At 33.8% G+C, this 17,638-nt stretch overlaps 1 protein-coding gene across 1 annotated transcript; it reads left to right on the top strand.

The window, feature by feature from the left end:
• The first annotated feature begins 1,248 nt into the window (after positions 1-1,248).
• On the top strand, positions 1,249-14,683 carry LOC129291816 (non-specific phospholipase C3-like). The gene is made up of 4 exons (XM_054929342.1): positions 1,249-1,892; positions 10,016-10,425; positions 10,521-10,691; positions 14,057-14,683. Exons 1-4 carry the CDS (start codon positions 1,258-1,260, stop codon positions 14,431-14,433), a joined length of 1,593 nt encoding a protein of 530 aa, XP_054785317.1. The 5' UTR covers positions 1,249-1,257; the 3' UTR covers positions 14,434-14,683.
• Positions 14,684-17,638: the final 2,955 nt, after the last annotated feature.

A 17,638-nucleotide genomic window follows, 5' to 3' on the forward strand; every position in this document is an offset into this window, starting at 1 on the left:
AAGCTCAGTTGTTGATGAATTTGAGAGTAATTAATTTGTATTGAGTGAGATCTTAAATTTCTTCCTATTTTTAATCACATACACTATGCGACTCACATTGAATAGATTAAATTTAATTCAAAATTTGAAGGGTTTTTTTTTTTTTTTTAAAAAAAGGACCCCTTAACTTAGGAACTATGGTCAGTGGTAGGGTAACTAGCTCATTTTTTGGCATGTTCTTAATTACATGCAAGGGATATTTGCATTTTCTGACGTGTTCATGGTTTTATTAATCCCAATCTTTTCTTTATAATTCTCATAGAATAAAAAAGTTGCCCTCTACTAAATTATCTTATGATGATATGAATGATAGAAATTCACCCTTAAAACAAGGTTAGTACTCCTCTAGTCCATCTATATATATATATATATATATAGTATTTATTTTAGTTCTATTTATAGGCCATTTCAATAATTATTGTGTGCATTTTTACTAATTTATCCTTATTAAATGTTAGCATATTTTGTTTTTAAAGTATATTTCAATAGGGTTTAAGATAAAACTTGTTAAACTTTTAAATAAAGTTAATGAGATTTAAAATTTTTTAAATTTTAAAAAAAATATTAAAAGTGACTTATAAATAAAAAAAAAAATACGTGTTACTATTTATTTATAGTTTTCGTGTCTAGTGCAGATTAAACACAATACATGAAAGGGTTATATCATTTATTGATCTTCATAACTTAAGAAAGATTTATTTCCATTATAGGTAGAGGATACTCCTATAAAAAGGGGGACTTATAATTTCTTTTTATACTTAATCTTATATATTTAAAATATTTATTTTCAATTAAATCAAGATATAAGATTTTTTTATAGATTATTTGTTTTATAACAAATTATTGTTATTTAATATTATAGATATAATAAAATTTACATATGTTAATTTGATGGGATAAAAATATGTTAAATATATGAGGCTTACCATATAAGTCTTATAAAAGAAAAGGCTATTAAATTATGATAATTTAAAAATCTAAGAAAGAATACACGAAGCAACTATCGTGAAGCAAAGTTCTTAACGTCATATATTATATGTCTCACCTAAAGTAACCTAAACGGAATCAAATCTTCACAACTAAATAGTTGAAGTCATCTCAACTTTTTTACTTCCCACGTCACTTGTATATAGGATTTGGATCCTCTCACACAAACGTTATATATTATACATATATAGCTTCAGTTCAGAATCAGGACATTTCATTTCAGCTCCAAAAATGGCTTCGTCTGTCTCCACCACGCCATACCCAATCAAAACGATCGTCGTTTTGGTTCAAGAGAACCGTTCCTTCGACCACATCCTTGGTTGGATGAAGTCTCTGAACCCGGAAATCGACGGCGTTACTGGATCGGAGTCAAACCCGGTGTCGACTTCCGACCCAGGGTCGAACCGGATCTTCTTTCAGGACCATTCAGTGTACGTGGATCCGGATCCGGGGCACTCGATCCAGGACATATACGAGCAGGTGTTCGGGGAGCCGTGGAGTGAGGCGTCGGCGGCGAAGAACCTTCCGGCGAAGATGGAAGGATTTGTGCAGAATGCGGGGAGGCAGAAGGAAGGGAGGGAGATGGTGGAGACGGTGATGAACGGGTTCAAACCGAGTCGGGTTCCGGTGTATGACGAGTTGGTGAAGGAGTTTGCGGTGTGTGACCGGTGGTTTGCGTCGGTGCCGGCATCGACGCAGCCGAACCGGCTGTTCGTGCACTCGGCGACATCGCACGGGTTGACGAGCAACGACACGAAGAAGCTGATCGGAGGTCTGCCGCAGAAGACGATATTTGATTCGTTGGAAGAAAATGGATTTACTTTTGGGATTTATTTTCAGTCGGTTCCCTCCACTCTTTTCTACAGGTACGTGCACCTTTCTCTTTCTTCTACGTTTTGTTTACACAAGCTTTTTTTTTTTTTTTTTTTTTGCCAACTTGAGGGAAAAAAAAAAAAAACAAAGAAAAACCTTCGTGACTATGAAGTATGAACACTCCAAACTATAATGGGCAAATGGAAAACATATATTCATATGTTACATATATAACTAAAATTTAAAAAAAAAAGTACATAACTATGATATACTCTCACGTCCCCAAATAGAATGCATTTTTTAAATAAAATGTTTAAAAATTTAAAATTTTAGGCTTTTCAATAATCAATGTGTACTTAATAGTATTTTTCTAAAAATACTTTTAATTAGAGTATAATTAATAAATTTTTTAATAAATATATTCTATTAAATAAGAAAAAATATAAAAAAATTGTATAAATTTAGAAACAGTTAACTAATTTATTGAGAATATAATTCAGTTAAAACTTAAAAAGTATTAATAATATTGATTTTTTTTTTCTTGACTTACATGATGGACTTGGAATGGAGAATAATGTACATACATGCATTACGAAATAAAACTCACAAATGTAACTAGTGGAAGTTTTTGTTATATGCATAAAACACAAAATAAGCCGTAAGTTTTTAAGGTTTGGGACATGCTATAAATAGATATGATATATATATATATATATATATGGAAATTATGGACATGTGTGTGTGTAGTTGTAATCGTAGACTTAAGAAATTCCCATATAAGAAGCCGAAATTTTTAGTGTTATGCTATTATTTTTTTGAGAGAAGAAAGGCATAAAGTCTGAAAGAAGTTTTGTTAATTTAAGTATGATAGGTAAGAATAATTTGGAAAGATAGAAAATTGAGGGAGGGAGCGGGAATGAATGAGAGAAGAACAGGAAGATAGAGAGAGCAGGGAAGAAGAGAGATTAAAGAGGAGAAGTTGAGAGAGATTGAGAAATAAAGATTGCACTGAATAATACGTCTTCCTTTCATAAAATCTCAAAATACAATTATCAGCCTATATATAGACGTCCCTTACCCATGCTCTTCCCAACGGCTATATTAACTAACTAATCAATTAAATCCTAATTACAAATTTATAACAATACCCTCTTCAAAGAGATCCTTGCCCTCAAGGATCAGTAACAACAAATTGAGGAAATTGCTGCTGAAACTAATGCAAAGCTGTCCAGGATGCTTCTTCCTCAGGTAATTGCTTCCACTTGACTAAAATTTCAGTAATTATCCTCCTCTTTTTTCGGCCAACTCTTTTCTGCAAAATGCATTCAGGTTCTAAAACAGGAGGTATTTCAGGCTAGTCAAGAGGTGGATGCCTCTGCTTGACTTTAGGATCAGGACATAGCTTCAATAGGGATACATGAAAGGTTACATGTATTCTAGAATCAGGTGGTAGTTCTAACTTGTACGCCACTGCTCCAACTCTTTGAATCACTTTGTAAGGACCAAAATATCTAGGAGCCAATTTTTGGTTACTCTTAGAAACTGCAGAAAGCTGTCTGTAGGGTTACAACTTTAAGAAAACCCATTGTCCCACTGCAAATTCCCGATTAGATCTGTGTGAGTCTGCTCTTTGCTTCATCATATTCGCAGCATGATGGAGATGATGTTTGAGAATAGCTATCATCTCTTCTCTTGCTGTAAATGACCTATCCACAGCATCTAGCACACTATTATGAGGTAAATAAGGAGAATGGAGAGGAGGTTTCTAACCATATAGAAGTTCATAGGGAGTAGCCTTAGTTGCTGTGTGAAAAGTGGTATTATACCACCATTCTGCCTGAGACAGCCACTTACTCCACTGCTTGGGCTGTTCCCAACACATACACCGAATGTAGGTTTCCAAACAACGATTAAGCACTTCAGACTGCCCATCCGTTTGAGGGTGATACGCAGTGGAAAGAAGTTGCTTTACTCCCAAAACCTGCAAAAACTCTTTCCAAAAGCCACTAACAAATAAAGGGTCACAGTCACTAATAATTTCAGATGGTACCCCATGTAATTTATAAACTTGGTCCATAAAAATTTGAGCTAAAATGGAAGCTGAAAAGGGATGAGTGAGTGGTACAAAGTATGCATACTTACTCATGCGGTCTATTATTACCTAAATAGTGTCCTTGCCAAAGGATTTAGGGAGCCCTTCAATAAAATCTATGGTGATACTCTCCCATACCTTACTAGGAATAGGTAAAGGCTATAATAGACCAGGGGCAGCAACAGTCTCATATTTACACCTAGCACATGTATTACACTGTTTAATAAAATCAGAAATATCAATTATCATATTTTTCTACCAAAATAAGGACTTAACCCTCTGATATGTAGCCTGAATTCCTGAATGACCACCTTATGGGCTTGCATGGAGCCATTCCAATATTTGTTGCCTCAAAGGAGGATGAGAACCTATCACTAGCTTCCCTTTTCTTCTTAATAAGCTCCCATCCCAAGAAAAATGACCCTAGATTGCCTCATTTTCTTGCATTTTCTTCTGGATTTCTGAAATAATAGCATCTACGTCCCAACTCTCCTTTATCTTCTCAAGCAACTCTGGTGATGATGTGTCTAAAATCATCTGCATAATTTGCTGTTTCGGTACTCTTGAGAGAGCATCTACAATAGAATTTTCATTCCCCTTTTTGTACTGAATCTCATAGTCAAAACCAGCTAATTTAGCAACCCAAAATGTCTGAAAATTGGTTTTTAACTTCTGCCCTAGCAGATATTTTAGGCTTTGCTAATCTGACCTTATTGTAAATCTTTTCCTTTCCAAATATTGATGCCAATGAAGCACAGCCAAGACCACATCCATCAATTCCTTTTCAGCCAAACCCTTGCTAAAATAAGCAATTGGTTGACCGGATTGCATTAGAACAGCCCTTACCCTTACTCCACAAGCATCAGTTTCAACTACAAATTGTTTCGAGAAATCTGGAAGAGTGAGTACAGGCACAGAAATAAGGACTTCTTTGAGTTTAGTAAAAGCTGCAGCAGCTACCCTTGACCACTCAAATCCATTCTTCTTAAGAAGAAGAGTTAGTGGCTTAGCTAAAATCCCATAGCTCTTAACAAACCTTCTATAGTATCCAGCCAGCCCCAAGAAAGCCCTTAATTGCTTAATATTTGTGGGTTCAGGCCATTCAGCCACTGCTTGCACTTTCTTAGGATCTGTCCGGACTTGCCCACCACTAATTAAATGTCCCAACTACTCAACTTCACTTGCTGCAAAAGAACATTTGCTCTTTTTAATAAAGAATTGATGCTGTCTCAAAATAAAAAACACTTCCTTGAGGTGCTGCACATGATCATTAAGATTAGAGCTATAGATCAATATATCATCGAAAAAAAAAACTAACACAAACTTCCTCAAATAAGGACAGAATATACTATTCATAGCCCCTTAGAAAGTTGCTGGTGCATTTGTTAGACCGAATGGCATAACTAACCATTCATAATGCCCACTGTGTGTGTTAAAAGCAGTCTTTGAAACATCTTGAGGCACCATTTAGATTTGATGATAACCAGCCTTCAAGTCTAATTTTGTAAACCATTTTGCAACACTTAACTCATCAAAGAGGTCTTTCACTAAGGGAATAGGGTATTGGTTTTTCACTGTCTTTTTATTCAATTCCCTATAATCTATACACATCCTCCAAGTACCATCCTTCTTTTTGACTAAGACAATTAGAGCAGAAAATGGGCTGGAACTCCCTTGTATTACCCCAGTGTGTAGTAATTCCTTGACTAACCCTTCAATAATATCTTTTTGGGCAGAGGGATATTTGTAGGGCTTTAAGTTTACGGGATTGGTGCCTTCTTGAAGAACAATAGAGTGATCATGCCCCCTCATGAAACGGTGGCAACCCCTTGGGTGCTTCAAAGAGGTCAGGGAACCCTTGCAATATAGAATTAATCACCTTTGGATTTCTGTACAGGTCTGTACTGAGAATATTTCCACCTTCTCACGCCCCTTGGGAATTAATTGTAGCAAAAATACTTGGTTAATAGAAAAATCCTTAATTTCCACTCTCTTTGGTTGCACTACTCGTAGGGTATTGGAAGGCATAGCTTGAAGCTTACACATTTTACCTTCAAGCCAAAAAAAACATGGTTAGAGATTCATAATCCCAGAAAAGATTTTTAATACTTTTGAGCTATTTCAGCCCCAATATTAAATCATAGGTATGTAATTCAAGAATTCTAAAATCAAAAGAAAATTCTAAGCCTTGTATTCTCCATTTGAACCCCTCCCAAATTCCATACACTTTTAGTCTTCTTCCTCCAGCCACCTCTACCTATTCCTCCTTCGTTCCATCAGCTTGCCACCCAAGTCTTTTTGCCACATTAAAGTCTAAAAAGTCATGGGTGCTGCCACTGTCAATTAGAATATGAAGCTGTTTCTTGCTAAAATACCCTATGAGTCTCATTGAAGAACCATCATCAACTCCTTCCATAGCGTGTAATGAGATAAAAGGTTGGGTGTCTTCCCCTTCAACCTCACTGTCTTCTTCCGGATGAGTAACTTCTTTTGGGACATCATTAACCTCAATAAAATGAAGCTGTAATCTCTGCCTTTGTGGGCATCTATGATCCCGTGAAAAATTTTCATGACAATAAAAGCACAAATTTTTTCTTCTGTGTTCAGCTTCTTCTTCCACAGAAAGAATTTTAGGGACAGTATTGACCAATTTTTGATTGATCAAGACACTTTTCTAAGGTAAAAAGGGTGTCTTGGCTTTGGTATGGGCCCCATCACCCATTAGTGCTTTTTCATAGGAACCCCACGTGTTTGACTGGAAGGGTTGTGTGGCTGGTGCTGAGGGTTAGGTGGTCGAAACTGAGGTGGCCACATATCCTCCCCCTTTATTTTGGCTTTTCTTCTTGGTCTATCTCTGGAATATGATTTCTTGCATTCTCGCGAGTTTTCGAGCCTCCCTCAGGGTCTGAGGTTTGAAAAGGCGGACTGGACCCTTATATTCCTCTCGAAGACCCGAGAGGTACATGTCCACCAAATACTCTTCTGGCAGTCGCAGCTTACATGCAAGCATATCAAACTCATCGTGATACTCGGCCAGAACTCCTCGTTGCTTCAGACGAGCTAAATCGCTCATTGGAGTCTCATGAACAGGTCCAAAATGATCTTTCACTTCTTCTATATATTCTTCCCAAGTCGGCCGAACTCCTTCCCATGATTTCTCATAAGCTTGATGCCATTGGAAGGCTCTTGGGTCAAGATGCATGCTTGCTATCTTGATCTTGGTTTCTTCTGGTGTCTCATCAAGGTTGAAATATCGCTCGCATTTCAAAATCCACCCAAGAACGTCTTCTCGAGTAAACTTTAGGAACTCCATCTTCGTGAACTGTGTGGGCCTCCTGTATTCTCTTCATTCATACCCATCTCTGCGTCTATAATCCTCATGCTCATGATGGCGTTCAGCAATTTGTCCGTTTCGGTGGTGGCCTTCTCTTTCAACCTCTCGGTCCCTTACCAAAGATTGAAATTGTTGGGAAAGCCCATCAACCAATTCTGTCAAAGCATCAATCTTTCCATTGTTTTCTTTGATCTTGACCATGAAATCTTCCATCTCTGGTCGGCTTTGTTGGTGTCTGCTGCGCGTCTTGACCATGAACCGTGATTGGAGATATAGAAGAGGGGGCCGAGGAACGTCAGCTCTGATACCACTGATAGGTAAGAATAATTTGGAAAGATAGAAAATTGAGGGAGGGAGCAGGAATGAATGAGAGAAGAACAGGAAGATAGAGAGAGCAAGGAAGAAGAGAGATTAAAGAGGAGAAGTTGAGAGATTGAGAAATAGAGATTGCACTGAATAATACATCTTCCTTTCATAAAACCTCAAAATACAATTATCAGCTTATATATAGACGTCCCTTACCTACGCTCTTCCCAACGGCTATATTAACTAACTAATCAATTATATCCTAATTATAAATTTATAACAAAGTATTTATTCTAGTTGTTTAGTAATATATAGTGGGTTTTGATTTATTGACCATGGGTTGATTTTCGTAAAATCCAAGTTATGCAATATAATTAATTTGTTGAAAGTATAAAAAGAATATTCCTGTGTCACTTGTAGTTGACAAACAACCTTGCCTAAGTTAATTTTAATTATTTTGAACATGTAAACAAGTTTGTTAAATTGGAGTTTTTGAACTTTTCAGAGGTTGTTATAATTATTAACTCTTCAAATTTACCTTCATTAAATTATAATATAATCTCTTAATTATAGTTCTCTATTTTTTATACAATTAATTATATTTTTTAATTAGTCCTCCCGCCACCATTACTTTTTATTATTTAATTAGAGGAAAATGTGAAAAAATATTTAATATTGCCTAAATTTTGCAAAGTCGCTTACCAACTTAATTTTTTTTTTTTAAGAATGCGACTTGAATACATAGATATAAAGAAGATTTGAAATTAGTAGATTTCTTGTGACATAGAGCATATCATAATGAGTTTCATATTTTATATTGATTAATTGTATAATATATATGTGAAATAAATACCACATATATAGTATTTTTTTCCACATATATAGTATTTTTTTAACTATCCCTTCCAAACTTAAGAATGTTATAATCGTCTGATTTCTGGATTTGAGTTAATTATTATTTCCTACATGAATGACCAACAAAAAAAAAAAAAAAAGTTCTCAAGCATATTCTAGAGACAGAGCTGTGGATATTCTCTGTTCTACAAATTTTTTTGTCTCTAGTGATATATATATATATATATATATTAAATACTCTTAAATTTCTTAAAAACACATTATTATTTCAGTCTTTTTTTAAGATCAATATATTAGTTCAAATGAAAAGTAATCCAACAAAAACTAATCGATCTTTCACTCCTCTCCTTTATTTGAAAAGTTAGATTGTAAATTTCTTAAAAAGGTTAGACATATTTTTCAAAACTTTTATTCAAATTTTATAAATACTGAAAAAAATTTAAAATTTTATTTAAATTATAAATATAGGACAATATTATATTTTTAATTGTATATATGGAGATTTATTAAAGAATAAAATAATAACACACAATATTATTTTATATAGTTATGGTGGTTATAACTATTTTATTTTTTATTATTATTTTATTCTTTGACAAATCTCCATATATCTTTATTTTATTCTTTTATAAATTTTGATAGATCTTTTTCTTCGTATAAATATATCTCATCTTGATAGATCTTTTTCCCTTGATATATACTATTTTTACAAATTGTATTAACTATAAAATTTAGATCCTCTATTAATCGGAATACATAATAATTTATAAAAAAATAGACAGAGATGTTAAATTGAATTGAATTATTTTTAAAAAACATGATGCATATTTAAAAAAATATAAAATGTCATGAAGGCTTGCAACTTGGTGGTTCTTGTGTTACACGTTAAAACTTACAAATAGCAAATTCGAATTGGCAGAAAAGACTTGAAGGCAATAGAAATTGACAGAAAAGACAAGAAGAAATATCATGACACTAATTTTTAACAAACTTAGGAATCCTATGAAGCAGGCTTTAACAAAAATTTAGAACTCTAATATATATATATATATATAATTAGTTATATTAATTTTATTTTACAGAATATAATTACATTTTTAATGATATGTACTAAATAAATTTCTTTAATGTAACTATTTGTCATTTTTAGCATACTATAGACTCCAAATCTAAGTATTGTCAAGTACAAATATAAAATAATTCTATGTCTTAACTTCTTTCACTCAGTTCATAAGATTTGAATTCTCAAATTAGATGAATTATTGAATTATAAGAATTAAAAAAAATTAAGTAGTATGTTATACGATTAAAAATGAAATTTCTCCTTAAAAAAATTTATTAATTCTTACTAATTAAATTAAACTCATAAGAGATTTATGCAATTTTCTCCAGTGGTATTAATTTCAATAAAATTATTTTAGCCAAAAAAATTCAATAAAATTATCTCTTTTTTTCCACCTAAAATAATAGAAACAATTGTAGATGATAAATGATAATATAAATATACCAAATATTGCATATATCGATCTTTGTGTGTCCCTTATTCGTACTAAACGGCAGCGTTTAAAGTGAACCATGCAATGTTGCAGGAACCTGAGGAAGCTGAAGAACGTAGATAACTTGCACTGGTTTGATCTATCCTTCAAGAAGCATTGCGCAGAAGGGAAGCTTCCGAACTACGTCGTATTGGAGCAAAGGTTCTGGGACTTGCTCTCCTTTCCCGGCAACGACGATCATCCTTCCCATGACGTCTCCAAGGGACAAAATTTCATCAAGGAAGTCTACGAAGCCCTCCGATCAAGCCCTCAATGGAATGAAATGCTCTTCGTCATCATTTACGACGAACACGGCGGGTTCTTCGACCACGTTCCGACGCCGGTCACGGGTGTCCCCAGCCCCGATGGGATCGTTGGCCCCGACCCTTTTAAGTTTCAGTTCGATCGTCTTGGTGTTAGGGTTCCAGCGATCTTCATTTCTCCTTGGATTGAACCTGGCACAGGTGTCTGTATATATATATATAAGTAGGATCGATGCATTGTCATGTTCGTGAGAGATTTGTGTGATAATGTAGTCTTCAATTCAATGTTGTTGCAGTGTTGCATGAACCATCTGGACCAGAAGCAACATCACAGTACGAGCATTCGTCTATACCTGGTACTGTGAAGAAGATATTCAACCTGTCTGAGTTCTTGACGAAGCGTGATGCATGGGCTGGAACATTCGAGGTTCTTTTAACTAGATCAACTCCACGAACTGATTGCCCTGGTAATTCTAAACCTTTATGTTCCCACACACACACACACACACACACGGACAACCAAACTAAATTAAATTTCTCTACAAAATCATATATTAATATATTCAGAAAGAATGAGAAAAAGAATCAGACTGCAGTGCGTTCAAACATGTTTTTTGTTCTTCACACACTTAGCTCATTTGGTCATTTGGATTCATCCTCTCTTAATCTCTCTCTTACTGCACTTTATGAAGTTAATTAGAATTTGAATTCAACTAAGATAACTATGAACATCATTGAGATGTTGTCTTGGAGATTTTCTCGAGTTATACAGTTAATATCAGTCAAAAATATATGGATCCCCTGAAATGGGATATGGATTCTATGAGTATCGCAAATCATTTTATTTAGTGAGTGTTCACATTATAGTTGTAAGATTTCATCTAATAACACTTGAAAATTCATGGTTTTCCAGAAATGACTGAAACAATGAACTAAAAAGACAATTATATGATGGGAATGGTTTTCCATGCACGGCACATGTGATGAGCATTAATGCTTATCATCACTTAAACGACAGGAGTATCACTAATTTAAAACAGAAACTTTCATTTTAATGAAACGCATGGTCGTTTTAAAATTGGTCCTTCGTTTTTCCGTCCTCATCCTCATATGCTTTCACCAACTCTCTTGCCCCTTCTTCTTGATCAGTCTTCATGGCCTCCTCTGTTCTCCATGATTGACTCTCCATTAAGTTATGCCTTTTCTTCTCCATATGCGACCCAACTTCCTCTGCTCCAAAATGAATCCTTGTATGTTCTCAGGTGGCCCGTTTAGATTTTCAAGGCTAATTAACAAAACCATTGCCATATATATTATCTACGTTTAATGTCAAGACATTGAGGGCATACATCTAGAACAGAGAGGCACTCAAGTCTATTATGTGAACTGATGAGGTTGATGATGGTGGTGTGCGGATGTGGCCATGCGTGGAAGTACTAGATGAAGGCTAGATTAATTTGATTATGTGGAGGAGGTTTCTTCCTTTTCATGCTTCCGATCTTCTCTTTCCCTCCCTTGTGTCAACACACCTAGCAATCTTTTAGACAACCAATCAGTTTCACAATGCAGAGAGGCTTCTGAAACTCTTCCACATCCACCGCATCCCGTTGCCAAGACACATCCGTCGTCGAATCCCCTCCTGTTCCAATACCCCAGCCTTAACCCTTTCACTTTGGTTCAGCGATGCTAAAGGGCCCCAAAAATAAACCAGCAACAAATAGCTATGATATGTCCTCAATGAACAACGGCTAAGATTCTTCCTTCTTTAATGAAAACGGTATGTTTGGGTGATGAGCAGTTGGTGCTCATCACCTGATGAGCACGGAAACCAGTCCCATCTGTTATATGATCATAAATTTCAAAAATTTCTCTTAGTCATATGAGCCATTGGATTAAGAGATGAGGCACAATAAAAGGTGGACTTATAATTTGGTATTCTTTCTGTATGTTGTGCCTATATCTTCGGCGGCTGTTCAACTAAATTGACAATTCTTATAATGTCATGTGAGACATTCACTTGGTGAGAAGATTTGTCACACTTAACAAATCTGAATCCCCTAAAATGTGGGATCCAAAATTTGCTCATAGCAAATTATTTGCGATGGTACTTTCAATTTCCATTGTAACATTGCGCGACGCCACTTTGAGTTGAAGACATCGTCCCACTTTGGGGATGGAATCCAAACAATGAGTATTAAGCATAAAAAAAATAGAGTTTGTACTTTGACAATAAAAAAATGGGGGGGGGGGTTCATTTTAGTCAATTTTACTCGAATGATATATGAACACTCTAAATTTAATTATAAATTAATTGTATCTCTTAATGTTAGAATTTCATTGCCTCGGTATACTTGACATTAATTTTTCATTAATGAGCTCACGTTTTACTGAGTTGGCTTTTCTTAATTTTTTCTTATGACAAAATATAATGGTGGACCCACATTATACACCTTAGCTCCTGTCTTTGTCCACCTCTCTCCTCTCTCTTCTCCCCACTCTCTCTTTCTTTGTCCAATATCAAAATCTTATTTTCTTGCGAGGATAAGCAATTTTCATCCAGATCCAATTCTCATTTGTTTGAGAGGAATTAATGTTATTGAAGCGATGAGAGATAGGGCAAAGTAGGCAAGGAAAATACAACTTTACTCTTAAAATCATTTCACTTTTGGAAAAAAAAGTTGGAGGTGAAATATGATGAGTCTCACACTTTATTTTCTTTCCCACTTTTCTTTTCTCTAGCTCACTTTTTCTTCTTTATCCAAACATAAGAAAGTGTATTTTTTCTCTTATTTTCTTTTCATATTTTCTTTCATTCCATATTTTTTCTCCAACCAAACAGATTATTAGTGTTTGGATAGCGCAATGATATTATGCACAACTAAATTATTTTAAAGTATTGCAAGGTGAGTTGGGAGCTTGTTGGTTTCTTAACATTTAAGTCCACTAGGGTGCACATTAGATTTCTGCTGGCTTAGTAATGAGTTATATATATATATATATATATATAGTTTTTCTTAATTAAAAAATATTACTGAATTTAATAATTTTTTTGCTTTTCTTAGTTAAAAAATTTAAAATTATGTGAACGAATTTCTTATCGTATCTAGATTAATAATTTAAAAAGGAAGTTATGTTGGAGATTTGCAATATTTATTTTTAATTATGATTATTATATATAATATTATAAACACATAAAATTTCGTTAATTGTAATAATTAAATTGTATAATTCGGAACAAGTATTACTGTATATATACACTTGATTCCCATTGTAATTAAAATTAGCCTATAAACTGAAATTAATAAAATTTAAAATAGATAATTTCATTCAATTTTAATTTCATATCTATTACAATTATAGAAAACTTGATAATTAAATTTTATTAGACTATTTGCAATGCATTTGTCACACAATTGGGATGACTCATTCTGTGACAAGAAGATTTGTCACAAATATTTTGAGATATAATATTCTGTCACAAATGCCGTCACAAATTTTAAGACACAATTTTTTATCCTAAATTCCATCACAAATATTTGAGATGTTATATTCTACCCAAATGCCGTCACAAATATTTGGGACACATTTTGAGGCAAATTTGGGATGCCTTTGCGATGGGGTTTAATCCAACACAAAATGTGCGTTGCGAATCTCTTATTTCCTAGTAATGTTACTACTATGTGGGTCCTAAAAAAATTAAGTACTCCATCATGTATTTGATGAAATCAGATCACTTTAGGGATCCAAATTATCCTAACAAATACTGGAGATTCAATATATCAGGGAATCTGGTTAAACATTGTTCATATAAATCTTTGTTGCGAATGTGCAGTGACCTTGCCAGAACCAGTGAAACTGAGAGAAGCTGAAGCAAAAGAAAATGCAAAACTAAGTGACTTTCAAGTAGAACTGGTGCAGCTAGCAGCAACGCTGAATGGGGATCACAAGAAAGATATATACCCTCACAAGTTAATAGAGGGGCTGAACGTTGCAGACGCAGTGAAATATGTTGAAGAAGCATTCAAGTTTTTCATGGGTGAGTGCGAGAAAGCAAAACAAAGTGGTGTTGATGGATGTGAAATTGTTGAATGTGCAAATTCTTCCCAGTCTTATTCTGCTTCTGCTTCCACTACTTCACCGACAACAGTTCCTAAGAACAGCTTCTGGCATAAGATTCTCGGGTGTATATTCTGCCATCGAAGTGATTGATTTAGTCTTCGTTATTTGTCTCTAATTTCTCATAATTTTTTCCTGGAAAATCTGGCTGGGTCATTGTGTATTATTCAATTTGGTTTTATGTTGATTTGTGTGTGTGTGTGTGTGTGTGTTAATTAGATGGGTGTGAAGAGGTGGTTGAAGATTGAAACATTATTAATGTGTTACAATTTAGTAGATAGGGAGCATCTGAACTCAACTGAGAATTTGTTTGTTGTGGTCTGAACATTCTTGAAATTCATTCCTTTTCATGAATAAATAAAGAAAATATGGATTGTAATTATCCTAATTTATCATCATTATGGCTATTATATGTAGGGCTATGCATGTAACGCGATACTGCTCGACCTAGTCAAGATGGAGGCTGTTGGGCTTCTCATCAAATTTATATATCCCAAAACTTTGTATTGTTGTGCATATGATAACTATATTTATTAAGAATGAATCATATTATTATTTAACTTATACTCTCATCAGTCTTCTTTATAAATCATTTTTACTAACTTTATCAATACTAATAAAATAAAAGTACAAAAAATAAAATTTAATAAAATTATAAGCATAACCTTCAAAAAATAAATAAACTATATAATATTATTTTTTTATTTCTCTCTCTTTTACTTTCTAAAAATAGTTTAAATATTTTATTTAAAATAAAATATCACTATCAATTCAATAATTTATAAAATAAACTACTTCACCTTTTTAAAAGAGGTGACTAATAAAGTGAATCAAAAAGAATAAGTAATATGATATTGCGACGTACTATTGATGCTTATATTGATTAATATATTTTGAGTGTCTTGCCAGCATTGCCTTAGAGGAGGTCTCATGGTAGATGTTGACTCACGAGTTACTAATTATGGAGTTTTTTTTTTTTAAAAAAAACTTATTATTATTTGAATGAGAAGTTGCTATTAGTATTACTAAGCTGAAATACATATGTTGTTTCGAGGATCTTAATTCTCTAATGACACTTTTCTACAAGTACATCTTCTAACAAATTAACATCATTAAAAATCAAGGAGTCTTCTTTTAATTTTTATTTTAAATTTTTTTTTTGTAAAGTATTAGTGTGTGAGGATATCGCTAGAAATGTTGTAGGAAAAGTTTCATGCATTCTGGATCTGCACCACAGGTTGCTTATCGATTAGTCAAAATAGAGAAACAACTGAATTGTTTCTATTTTTTTTATAAAAAAATACATATATATGCAAAGTTAACATAAAAAAAATTGCACAGAAATAATTCACTTGACCTATATATTACCCTACACTTCTTGCGAGAGTGCGAAGAAGCTATGGAGATAATTTAAGGGTCGTTAGTTTTTTTTTTTTTAAGAAAATCACTTATTTTTAAAAAGCAATTTTATGACATTTTATTGTATTCGTCTAAACGTTTAAAAATCAGAATTAAAAATAAATCTATAATTGTTGAAAGAAATTACTTTCAATAAGTTTTGAAAATAATTAAATGCAATGAATGAGAAAATATAAAAATATTATAAAATATGACTATAAAATTTGAAAATAATTAAATAATAAATGTCATTTACGAATGGAAATGCATGAAAATAATTTGAAAGTCATAAAAATAATCATTTTTTATAATTATAACAAAAGTGTAAAATAATTTTTTTATAAAATCACCATAATTAAGCAAACCAACCCTTAAAAACTTGGGGTAGGCTTATGTGTCAAGGTTGTCTCTACTTCCCTTTTCGTGCTTTCCCCTCCATTTCCTCAAAATAACAAAGTCTTGATTAGTAGTGAAAAAATTTAAAAGAAAATAAAGGTCTCATTTTGTCCTCTACTTTAGTGATGTTTCAAGAGTTTTCATTGCAATCGACGTTATTCTCACACAGCAAGAAAGGATTCTGATTGTAATTTGGTACAAATATTACTCCAACAATTGGTCTTGAATTTGATCATGCAAAACAGGCATGACAATATTGTTGGAATATTTGGATTGGCTGTGGTGGAAGAATAGGATTTGGTGTTGAAAACAAAACTCTAATACAAGCAAGAAAGATGATTCTATCATATATTACAAATATATTCATTGCAAGGAAGGAATAAAAAAACTAGATAGATCGGATTTTAAAATTAAGAAACCTCGGAAGGAAAGGAACAAGGCGTAAAGTGAAAATGATAGTTAAAAAGAAAAAATGAATGGAAGATAGAGTTAATAAACTACTTTTAGACGATAATCATTTTTTAGAGCATTTGTTAGTATCATAAATAAGATTACCCAAAGCATAAGGCTATGCTTTGGAAGCTGCTGACACAACTGGGATTAAGCAAAATGCCTCTTTAATTTAATGAGTAAATAAGCAGGAATGAGGGTTGATTTGGGGTATACCAAAGAGGAGGTAAAGAGTTATCTAAGATCAAGGATGATATTAAGTGCCAATGTCATTCTCACGCTGTGGCATGGTAGATAATTAATGGCCAAACTGAATAAATGGTTTATCTCGAATTGACTCCATCAACCATATGAATCCTTTATATCCAGAATTAAAACTTGAGACCTTGAGTCATTCTAATCCAGTTTTAGCTCTGATAACTTGTAGTAACAGCTAAAAGTAGTGGGTCAGGGTCCTAAAGTTGCTTCTCTCGGACAAAACTACGTCAACTATACTGCATTTATTACATGAAACATAGATAAATCATCGGTTACATAGCTATCATCACTTTGACAACTACAACAATGCCATACATTCGTGAAGCAAATGCAAACTGGGTAGCCCATCTAGGATACCATTAACCAGAATCAGAGTATTGCACTTCTCCTCCCCGTCCTTCCCATTATAGATTGCCATAACATCAAGTAAGGATGCCAACTCCCGCGGTGATCAGTGATCAATCCCAATAGCCGCCGAATATGTCATATTATGCCCATGCATATTGAAACTAAACGAGTTAAAAAAGGCATGAAGAACCCAAACTTATTGGGCGATGGTGGCCAATTCCAGGTGGTGACCGGACTTTCCTCCTTGCTCCGAGCATTGAGCATGCCAACATTGAATTGGCAGGGAAGAAGGAGAGCGATGCCGACTACCAAGAGGGAGACGGTCAAGATGGTGTGAGGTGAGATAAGGGCATTCATGGTCATGATCGTAACTCGAAATGGAGATGGAGATTTCAATACTGATCAAAACGATATCATTTTGAAGAAGTGGAGGAGAAAATAAGATTAA

This window comes from Prosopis cineraria, unplaced genomic scaffold (genome assembly GCF_029017545.1).
Source record: "Prosopis cineraria cultivar Desert tree isolate PC_DT_omini unplaced genomic scaffold, ASM2901754v1 PC13, whole genome shotgun sequence".
Lineage (NCBI taxonomy): Eukaryota > Viridiplantae > Streptophyta > Magnoliopsida > Fabales > Fabaceae > Prosopis > Prosopis cineraria.